The sequence below is a fragment of the Ruditapes philippinarum genome, unplaced genomic scaffold (assembly GCF_026571515.1).
Source record: "Ruditapes philippinarum isolate M1 unplaced genomic scaffold, ASM2657151v2 ctg2208_1_1_1_1, whole genome shotgun sequence".
Taxonomy (NCBI): Eukaryota; Metazoa; Mollusca; class Bivalvia; order Venerida; family Veneridae; genus Ruditapes; species Ruditapes philippinarum.
The window spans coordinates 62,381-73,606 of record NW_026859269.1 but is presented as its reverse complement, the minus strand read 5'-3'; the positions used below and the strand labels follow the sequence as shown (position 1 = coordinate 73,606).

The window sequence follows — 11,226 nt, the reverse complement described above, 5'->3', positions numbered from 1 at the left end:
AAACAATCTGGTGTTTATTCATGTTTTATTTATGTCGTACATTTTACCCAATAGAATCATAACATATAATAATAAACAATAGAGAAATAAAAAAATCTGTTTATTTTAAGATGTACACATGTAAATACACAATAGCTTATAACGTAACTAAAGAAAGAACGTAGGGAAGATTGAACCAACAATTTATCTATTTACAAGTTTAGTGAACTTAAAAGAGTGACAATGAGTGATATTGATAACATGAAAAAGGATTCTTTTTCAAGTACGCCGCAATCATTAAAATCTACATAGCCCTTAAATGACAGAAATTTAAATTTGATTCCAGACAAAAAGCATCCTAGCCTAAATTGCTATAACCAAATAGAAAATGATTATGTTCTCCTCGTTGCCAAATTTATGTTAAGACTTAAAACAGTCCAATGTGTTTCAATTCATATTGATTTAATATCAGTAAAATATTTACATAATTGAAAACGCAACTACCAGATATTTTTCACTAGTAAAAGTTTCTTTGTTTACAAATACATGTAAGTACACCTCTCGGAATTTACTGACTGTTATGTGCATATAAAATTCAAAAGAATGAAAACTATTTTTTAATAAAAAAATCACGTAAATAGCTAAATATAAACAAAATAGCTCTCATTTGATTAAGGCTAACAAATAAGCATACTTTATATTAGATAATATATGTTAAACATGTTATTAAACAACTCATACATGTATACATACAGTCAATTTTATATACACATGCAATAAATTATGTACACATTATATTATCAAGTAAAAAACAAAATCTAAAATAAGCATGGTTGTCACGTTATCGTAAGCTATTTGTTTATGGGCTTGTTTGTTTTGGCAAAACATTTTTATCAGTTCGTTTAATTGAGTCATTTCGGTAGTTTTTTACCCACGTAACACTTGAACACTATTGCGCATGTTGGTCAAGCCCGTTTTCGGTTTTAGTCACACCCTTTTTAAAGCCAGAAATCCCCATTGGACCTATGCAAACAAACTACCTATCTCTGAACTGGGAATGGTGTTCATTAATGACATGTATTTATTTTATATGAATCATTCATTTTGAAAAGTACAATTTAAACTTGTTTTCTTTTTTTTTCTCAAAATTATCGTTGATAAAATGGACACTAAACCATACGCTTCTTGTACATGTATGCTAGCAACGACGTGATGATACCATTCCAGAAAAAAATCTACACCATTTCGAACATTTTTTCGCTTTAAAGTCCTAGCCCATTTTAAAGCAGACGAAATAAATTTGACATAAGATATCACCCATCTTTTCTATTATTTATAATGATTCCAGTGTTTCGCGTTTCATTCTAACAATTTTTTTTTCAGGCATTAAGTTGTTGTTTATGACACTATGAATGGTTGGTTAAGACGTTGGCGTCATTTCCGGTATCAGTAATCGCTCTTAGCATGTAGACCGTCATTTTCACCATCTGTGCAATTTCCGTTACTAACAAAAGCAATAGGGTTGAAATTGCCTAGCCTGAAACATTGGTACAAGAAAAATGGTAAAAAACACCTAACATCTTAACATGAGCAATCTACAAGGTTTCTATATTTGAAACACTCAGAACCATTTCATCCACTCAGCATTGAAATACAATTATTGAAATTTCCTGAATTTGTGAACGAACAATTATCTTTTTAACAGCACATTAATCATAGTATCGTAATTCCTACATTTTGAAGTTGTTATCTGATATATTGTGTGAAATTTAAAGTTGATTTGAGACACCGTAACATTCAAATTTCAAAAGAGCAAATTTTTACCATTGGAAAAAATCGTATAAACTTTTCACATATTAACCACACTTTTTTGTAAAATCAGATTTTAAGTAACTCTCTACATTGTCTTTGAATAATAAAATAGCACGCGAATTTCATACATTACAGCAGACTCAGATTTCATGTAAAAATATATGTAAATGAATCGGATTTCTTACATGAAAGAGTAAAACACTTAGATTTGTAGAATTACATTTAAAGGTATTCCACTGAGGTTGATTTGACATAATGGAACTTGAAATGAGCCGCGTCACGACAAAAACCAACATAATGGGTTTGCGACCAGCATGGATCCAGACCAGCCTGCGCATCCGCGCAGTCTGATCAGGATCCATGCTGTTCGCTTACCAACTCTAATACAAGTAGAGAAACTGATAGCGAACAGCATGGATCCTGATCAGACTGCGCGGATGCGCAGGCTGGTCTGGATCCATACTGGTCGCAAACCCATTATGTTGGTTTTGTCGTGACGCGGCTCAAATAACTTTTCAAGATACTCTATTTGATGCAGGACCAATAACTTGTGTGCAGAATTTTAGATCGTCGCTCACTCCATTTTTTCCAGAATGATTATTCTAATTTTGAAAAATGAGAGAATAGCACAAAAATACGATTAACAATTTATTTCTGGAAATATTTCTTAATTACCTTTTGCATATTTTTTTCTGTTTTATTTCTCCCAGGTAATCTATGTAAGGCATTCAAATTTTATGTTTTTAGACTTTTTGGACCTCAGTGAAGTTCCTTTAAAATATATGTTTATCTTTCTTTACTTATAGGTACGAAGCTGGTATCACTAGCAAGATAAAATAAAGACATACTCGCACACATTTCTTTGGTATTCCTGCTTCAGGTGGCACATACTGTCGTACGTTACCCCATCAGAACCACATACTGGTTTGTACATGTCCGTACAGTTCAGCGTCTCGGTACAATTGAAATCATCGTTTGATTTGAATATTAATCTTTCTTCCCTGGGCAGGCACATGTAGCCTGAAATTAGTGAAATAATAATATATAAAATAATTTAAACAACAACAACAATAACAAATAAACAACAATATCTATCTATAGATTTTACCTATCTATTGGCGCATTGAAAAAATATTTTAGATGCAGTATTTTTAGCATATTTGATAACAAATTGTTCATTGAATAGGGACCAGTAAGCAAAATTTACTGCAAAAGGTTCTTAAAAATACATTGCATTTTAAAGGAACTCCGCTGATGTCCAAAAACCTAAAAAACATTAAATTAAATAAATAATTATGTTGATTGTATTTAGTATCATACGTGGATATTCTAGAACAAAATATTATCTTAACTATCAAATATATCTTTATCATAATCACTATAGAACTCTATCAACATTTTACTCTCCTAAAATATTCCATTAAAATATCCTAAAGATACGACTTTGTTTTCATCAAAATTTAAAATATATATGAAAATAGTGCACCTTGAAGTGACAGATGCACTTAAAATACAAAAGATGTGCAAAAATATAATTAAGAAATGTATTCAGAAATAAATTGAAAATCGTTATTTGCATTTCATAGCCCTATTTGAGATAAAGGCGTTGTTGTAGCGTTGTTTGGACCTATAACAAATGAAACATTCATCTCGACATGTAATTTCCAGTCCTCTTTAACCTACGATTGTTAATTTAAAAAATAATGAATGAATTTATTATATATCTAAAAAAATTAACCAATCGGCAATCTGCATTTGTACCTCGTGACCTTCCAATATATTCCCGTATTTGATAAAAGAAAAATATTTTCATTTTGGACGGGTTCATGTGCACTAAACGATGCTGGTGTGGCCTAACAAATTTAATTGTATCAGTCAAATCCACCGAAATCCTAAAACTTATGTTTGTACACAACAAAACCATCCGTGAATTATTTATTACCTTTTCTTTTAAAAATAATTGACAGGAGTCACAGGGCAATAATAATAATAATAATAATAATAATAATAATAATAATAATAATAATAATAATAATAATAGTAGTAATAGTAATAATAATAATAATAATAATAATAATGATAATAATAATAATAATAATAATAATAATAATAATAATAATAGTAATAATAATAATAATAATAATAATAATAATAATAATAATAGTAGTAATATAATAATAATAATAATAATAATAATAATAATAATAATAATAATAATAATAATAGTAAATAAATTTTAAAAACAAAGAATGGATTGTATAAAAAAAACAACGAGAAATTGTATGAATATAGAATCAGATCCTATATACGTAATGATTTTGAAGTAAACTAATATAAAATTGCAAATACGTTTAGTATAGAAGAATTGACATGATATTTAAAGAAAGTACCGAATTATACTTATATGTTTAGATATCTTGTTAAAAAATGAACTTTAGATGATAATTGTTAAAACAAAATTCATTAGATTTACACTATAAAAATTCTAGAAAAAACACAACAACAAAACAACAACAACAATTAAATTTTAAATGCATAGCACTGTAATATTTTCATTGATCAATGAAACTGGAAAACAAATAAGGAATTTGAATGTACAAAAATGACCCACAAAGTCAAGAAAAAGCAAATATTGTAATTCTAAATGTACAATACCTGTAAGAAGAAAAGCACAAATACTTAGAGCAAAGCTAAGGGTATCCATATTTTTTATGTTCAAAATTTTGAAATTACTATTACGTAAGCATCAAGTTGAAAATGTTTTTAAAACACACAGAAGTAAAGCACAAGACTTCATTATCGTCAATGTGAAATGACAACCAGGTCGATTTGAATGAACGAGATTTTTTTTTATCTTCGAGTTAGTTTCTATAAACAATTGACCCTTTTTTGATCGACGTCAATTGAAATCACATTTACGTCAGAGTTTCGGTTAATGACGCATTCGGACAGAATAAGGGGACTACAGATAAAGCTTGAGGTTACCGTGTTAAAGCAAAGGCTGGTATACATGAGCCGCGTCACGACAAACCAACATAATGGGTTTGCGACCAGCATGGATTCAGACGAGCCTGCGCATCCGCGCAGTCTGATCAGGATCCATGCTGTTCGCTATCAGTTTCTCTACTTGTAATAGAGTTGGTAAGCGAACAGCATGGATCCTGATCAGACTGCGCGGATGCACAGGCTGGTCTGGATCCATGCTGGTCGCAAACCCACTATGTTGGTTTTGTCGTGTCGCTGCTTTAATGTAATATCAACATTTGCAGCCTAATGTTAAAATTGACAAGGGAGTGGTTTGAAGTTCTCCTGTTAAACCGTAGCACGAAATTGACAATGGGAGGTTAGAATCCAAATCTCAGACCTCCTTTCTTAATCAATGCCTGCTAATTTAAGCTTTATTTCGTATGTTTGCTCTCATAGCCGTTCACGTCAACCCGTCCAATATCGGTCTGTTTACAATTCTATATCGAATAACACAGATATAATCCTAGTGCTTTCGTTTTTTTTCTGTGACATTGGTTTGGTGCACCGCAACACTATATACACGCACCTCGTCTGTTATATAATATTTTATATTATGCATATTTCAGAATATAATACTATAGTATAGTCGTTATTTACATGTAAAATAGTGCAATGTCGAACCTGGTACTTTCATGATTAAGACTCAACTGTCTGATGACATCGCACTCGCACGAGTAAAGCACGTGGAAACCAGTTTTTCTTTATACGAGCAAAAATTAATGAAACACAGAATACGGAATCAAAATTATATTTTTATACTCATGCAAGAATAGCGTTAATGCACATTTTTCGTGTATTAACATCTGCAGAAGCCCTAGGATTTATCAAAGCCCTCGTCCTGCGCACTCGAGCTTTAAATTCGTCAGATGTTTATGCACGAAAAATGTGTTTAACTCTCGTTGGTGTGATGACGATTTCTATATTTAGTTTTGCGCAACTAATTTTCACATAACAGGAACAATATTAAGGGTATTTTTTGCGTATCACAGAAGTAAGGGTGTGTTTTGAAGAAGAAATAAATGATTCACGTGGTGCTTAAAATGAACTGCCGTATGTTTGTTTAATTAAATCCAACCAAGATAAAAAAAGAAATTAATAACATATAAACAGAATGCACAATAATAAAAATGACAGAATTTCACTGATTTTGTGTCATGTTTTTGTAAAAGCAGTTAGTGCAATTACTCATAGCATATTTGTAAGTTGTAATATCTATTAAGCCATTGCACTAAATAAAGAGGAGGTGTCAAAAATTGGTACGATGATGACGCCCGTAAATTTGATTCATTTGTGAGTACTTATAACATATTCACGTTACGATCGTAACATGTTTGTGCCTTAAAACACTTTAAGAGTGAGTTCGAAAAAAACAAACTTATTGTATCTTTTTATCTCTTTCATACTAAACAATTTGTTAAACAATAAAAAATAAATGTGAATAAAATTGACGGACTTTACTCTAAGACGTGACTCACCATTGAATACATTCACCTTTACCAAATATTCATGACGGAAACTTTATAAAGTAGACTCAAGTTCGACGCATTACAAGCTTTGATAGACATATCAAATTAGAAATCCTTAGATAATCAAAAGGTGAATGGATTAGCGGTTATACTATGAGACAGTCTACGTCTTATCTCCTCCCCTTTATTAAGTCATCGAAACTGGACCAAGCCCTAACCGAAATAAAACCATGGTACGGGGTCAGTCAATATTAACCGTCTCCGTATTTACTTTAAAGCCAATTTATTTCAGCGTAATGCAATAACTATACACCTCCGTTTTTTCATCTTCCCAACCAGTAAGTTTCGTAAATATGTCGTAAACGTTATTTATTTACAAGATACTCGAAACTATCGTGAATAAAACCCATAACATAAATTTTACCATAACAGTCCTATTTTAATCAAAATTGCGACGAAATCAGTCGCTGATTTATAACATTTGTATAAAATGATATAGACGTTTTGCAAGTTAATTAATTAATTAATTTATTTATTTATTTTTTGAATCACTGAATAATTTTGTACTTCGCTATTTTTGTTAATTTCTGGAATACGTTCTGATCGATGTTGACCTAATGACAAGAGATAGTTTTATGAATATTCATAATGTTAATAACATAAATATCTTGCCATATGTTACAGCCAAGTTAATTTACAAGTAAATAAAGTAAAATATTCATCAATAAAATTGCCATTAGTGAATATTTTTCCCCTTTTTTTACTTTTTATCAAGTTTACTTCCGTTGGCATTCATATCCTTGATTGAAAAAATTCATTTTTATGTTTATTTTCTTTTGAAAATAAATATTATTTAGATATTATCAAGTTAAAGCATAAAAAGTATCTTCATACATACGTACACCAATCAAACTTCCACAAGACTTTTCCTTTATGTTAATTAAGCAACAACAAATTCAAAAAGAAAGCTCAATATTATTGTAGATTTGTAAACAGGGAGAAAAATGACATCAGTAAAGAACGCCCAAAAACGTCAAAATGGATAATGTTGCAGGCTCCCTTTAATTAAGCCTGTACATGGACGGTGCTGGTACGTGCAATCTACAGTCCAGGCCTGCTTAGCACCGGCTTTAGCAGAATTCAACATTTGAACATGTTCAAGGTGAACTTTGGAATTTACTTAATTTAGAAACATCTCCAGATGTTGGGAAATTAATGTTAAGTAGGATTGGTCTACAATGGGCACAGTTTCCATAAATATTTCAAATTTTGATGAAAGCAATAGAAATGTGTCATTTGAATGTAATAAAATGCTTGAATAAAAGTAATGAAAATTTTAACTGATTAAGTATGAACAATATATGATGAATAATGATATTCTGTTTTTGAACATTATAATATCTGCAATATAAATATAATATAGATCAATGTTTTGTTGTTATGTTTTATAATAAATTCTGTCAAAATAATTACTTATTGTATTACAGACCTTCCATTATAGATCAATTCACTTTAATTTCTTATTTTTACAGCAGCTGTAATTTTTTTGCACAGCTTTCGCATAAAGTATTTTCCATCCAAGATGTTCCTTAATTTTTGTTTGATGTAAAGTCACAGAACAAGTTTGAATTCTGATCCCCTTTCAAAATTCCATTTTGTTCAGTTCCGCCCATTGTTTTCTCGTTTAGGACACACGCTTTCTATTACTTAGGACAATATGCCGCTTTTCATGGAATGGCACTAACGTGTCACATGGAAAGTTTCATGATAACCGCCGTATGAACACATCTGCAGATGTTTCTAAATACAAAATTTCACCAATTTCACGTTAAAATGTTGAATTCTGCTTAAGCCGGTGCTAGGGGGCGTGAACGGAAGTTTGCACTTTAAAGTACCATCCATGAACAGGCTCAATCAAACCGAGCCTGCAACATTTTCCATTTTGCCGTTTTGGACTTTCTTCAGGGATTCTTATTTTCTATATTTGAAAGGGGTGAAAAGTCGGTTTTATATAAATAAAAAATTTCAGCCCAACCATTTCCGAATATTTTATTTCTCTTTAAAATCTAGTCTTCGGCAAACTCAGAGTTGTTAATTTTGGTGACCATTTGCAAGGTGCTCGTTTCTAAAGGCATGTGTCTTGTAAACTGAACATGTGGGTCCCGGTGCCATTTAATGATTATAATTCATTTGGCATTTTTTGTATAAGAATATTTAGCGTTTTAAAACCTGTGTCTTTATGTCTTTATTCCAGAATGTAATTGTTAATGAGTACCATCCTCGGACATTTTTTCATAACTTGAACATCGGCTGAACTTTGGAACTTTGATTTCTTTGAGGAAAAAAAACCCCAAATGATTCTTACGATTGAACTGCTATCGGGCTGGCAGTTAGAATAAGCGTTGAGTTGATATGACATTTTGTATCTCCTGGTCGTCTTAATGCTTTTTGATTTTTTAAAGAAATTGTCGTTTCTCATGTTTCTGACTACAAGGAATGATAAGATCAAATGACCTTTCAGATAAAGAAAACCAAAGTTCCTCATCATGTATTTTCAAAGCGTTCATGAAGAAGAAGAGAAAAAAACATAAAAAGACAATGATTTTTGGTAGATTTATTTAAGTGTTGAAACGAATAATAATAACTTTTATATCAATTTGGTTTGAAACATTAATGTTGAAAGTAAAAAAAAAAAAGTAAAAGTTTATGACTGAAAATGTAATTAAAATATTCAGTACAGTATTTGTTCCATTTAAGAATAATAATACAATATTAAAGGTTACATATAGGCAAAAAATGCTCTCGCATATCAAATGCCGCTTTAAGAAAGAGAAGTGATTTAAGATAATTTTCAAACAACATACATTGTATACATCAAATAAGAACAAATACTAAATGGTTCTTCTTAACGATTAATTTCAGTTTAACGCAATATTTACGTTAAAACAACACGTATACATGTATATCAAATGCAACTTTAGGAAAAGTCAAATACAGGAAACAGAGATCTTTAATATCCAAGGTTAGCACTGGAACAAAAGTTCACGATTTGAATCCAAACACTGCCGTGAAAGTTTTTAGCAATGTTTAGAGCCGTGAGCTAAGCGATAAGGTTGGCTTAAATGTGGTAGTCTAGGTAAAGTCTTCATTTGCATTGCGTCAAGTAGTTGCACAACCTTGCTATCGTCTGCTCTCTTAATTTCCCTTGTAGTTGACAACGATGTCGGTACGGACTTTATCCCCGTCATTTACACCCTTCCCATCATCGTCCGTACAGTTTCCGTCCTTGACAACAAGTATCGGGTTGAAATTCCCGACCCTGAAATATTAAAACGATAAATAAATATAACATATATCAATGTATATATTCTAAGTATTACTTCAAATATAAATGAACAACAATCTAAAATATTTATGCAAAAATACTTAACTAGTCTGAATTAGAACAAGGGACATATGGAACAAAAGTATTTTACTTACACACAATTTTGGTACTGGTGCTCACTTCTCAAGTAGCATAGGTTGGTGTATGATACACCATCGGACCCGCAGACCGGCTTTACATCGTCCGTACAGTTCAAATCTTTGTCGCAGTCCAAATCAAACAAGTCTCTCCTTGATGGCAGACACAGGTAGCCTGTAAACAATCAACGCAATTTTGTTTATATTTTCGTTGACTTTAAATAAATAAATAAATAAATAAATAAATAAATAACAAAATAAAATGAAATAAAATAAAAATAAATAAATAAATAAATAAATAAATAAATAAATAAATAAATAAAATGAATTAAAAAATGAATAAATAGATAAATAAATAAATAAATAAATAAATAAATAAATAAATAAATAAATAAATAAATAAATAAATAAATAAATTAAATAAATAAATAAATAACAAATAAATAAATAAATAAATAAATAATGAATGAATTGATTCATTAATTAACGAACGAACAATCTAACAAACGAACAAACAAATAAATAATTAAATACGTTTCAGTTTTGCAATTTCAATAATTAAGTTACGGATTTAGTACATAAATGACAAAATAAATGACAAATTATTTCTAATATTAACTTAGGTTCTTTTCTATCTCAATTTAGCTAAATTGAAACGAATTAATCTATATAAAAATATAAAACAATAGAAATCAGAAGATAAATGATATAAAATAAAATATCATTAGTTTACCTTTTTTACATTTCAAATAATTGAAAATGATTTTTTTAAATAAAGCACTGGCTATCTATTTTCAAATCACGACATGAGAAAAAATTGTCAATGTTGATGCATTAATTACAAACAATTTTAAAAGTAACAATATTATAGCATAAAGGAAATGATTTAGATAATTATTTTGAAATAAAGTGTCTTTATTCCTACCTGCCGATAATAATAACACTAATCCTCCAATTAAACATCTTTTCTTTGCCATTCTTCTTCAAATATATTAAACTTTACAAATCAGAATTCAAATTTATTTTATCAACTATGAGGCCAAAACGATTTTGTGAGATTTAAGTGTGCCCCGCCAAACTGCATTATTACACTACATGTGCTAAATTAGCGACTGTTTGATCTTTGAAGGTCGATACGAGCCTTTTATCTTTCCGGTGATTTTCTTTAAACACCTGGTCACCGATTTCGTTCCACGTCAATCAGGGTTGATTTACGTCACTATTTCGTCAATGGCCCTTTTTTGGTTACAGTAATTAGCTCCCTAACTGATAAGCCAAGGGCTTTAAACAAGTGGTTATACACTGCGCCATCCCATTGTTGCCACTTAAATGTTTAAATGTAGAATTATTTATCTAAAATCTTAAGAGATCCACTTTAAAATCTACAGCTAGATGACCTGTCGATGGGAAAAGGGGTTAAATTGATATGTAAAATCTTTTTCAATGCATCATACATGTAGTTGTTTTGGTTGCTAGTTCA

General features: G+C 30.3%; 2 protein-coding genes across 3 annotated transcripts; both read right to left on the bottom strand.

Annotated features, from left to right (window-relative positions):
• Nucleotides 1-81: 81 nt before the first annotated feature.
• On the bottom strand, nt 82-5,467 carry LOC132755914 (serine protease inhibitor Kazal-type 4-like). Of its 2 annotated transcripts, none has more exons than XM_060746855.1 (3): nt 5,440-5,467; nt 2,640-2,811; nt 82-1,516 (listed from the first exon to the last, which is right to left on the bottom strand). In XM_060746855.1, exons 1-3 carry the CDS (start codon nt 5,450-5,452, stop codon nt 1,426-1,428), a joined length of 276 nt encoding a protein of 91 aa, XP_060602838.1. In that variant the 5' UTR covers nt 5,453-5,467; the 3' UTR covers nt 82-1,425. The 2 variants fall into 2 exon arrangements, with proteins under 2 accessions (XP_060602838.1, XP_060602837.1); XM_060746854.1 differs by lacking the exon at nt 5,440-5,467 and adding an exon at nt 4,447-4,636.
• A 3,416-nt stretch (nt 5,468-8,883) lies between these two features.
• LOC132755912 (tomoregulin-2-like) lies at nt 8,884-10,870 on the bottom strand. Its single transcript, XM_060746851.1, has 3 exons — nt 10,672-10,870; nt 9,765-9,921; nt 8,884-9,603 (listed from the first exon to the last, which is right to left on the bottom strand). The coding sequence occupies exons 1-3, from the start codon at nt 10,721-10,723 to the stop codon at nt 9,480-9,482; spliced, it is 333 nt and encodes a 110-aa protein (XP_060602834.1). The 5' UTR covers nt 10,724-10,870; the 3' UTR covers nt 8,884-9,479.
• Between the last annotated feature and the right edge of the window lie 356 nt (nt 10,871-11,226).

Excerpts from the sequence above, each read along its gene's own strand:
- LOC132755914 (XM_060746854.1), bottom strand. The coding sequence starts at position 4,495 with ATGGATACCCTTAGCTTTGCTCTAAGTATTTGTGCTTTTCTTCTTACA. Across the intron at positions 2,812-4,446 it reads TTGTGCTTTTCTTCTTACAG|GCTACATGTGCCTGCCCAGG; the intron begins GTATTGTACATT and ends CACTAATTTCAG. Across the intron at positions 1,517-2,639 it reads TACCAAAGAAATGTGTGCGA|GCTAGGCAATTTCAACCCTA; the intron begins GTATGTCTTTAT and ends CCAATGTTTCAG.
- LOC132755912 (XM_060746851.1), bottom strand. The coding sequence starts at position 10,723 with ATGGCAAAGAAAAGATGTTTAATTGGAGGATTAGTGTTATTATTATCG. Across the intron at positions 9,922-10,671 it reads AGTGTTATTATTATCGGCAG|GCTACCTGTGTCTGCCATCA; the intron begins GTAGGAATAAAG and ends GATTGTTTACAG. Across the intron at positions 9,604-9,764 it reads CACCAGTACCAAAATTGTGT|GGTCGGGAATTTCAACCCGA; the intron begins GTAAGTAAAATA and ends TTAATATTTCAG.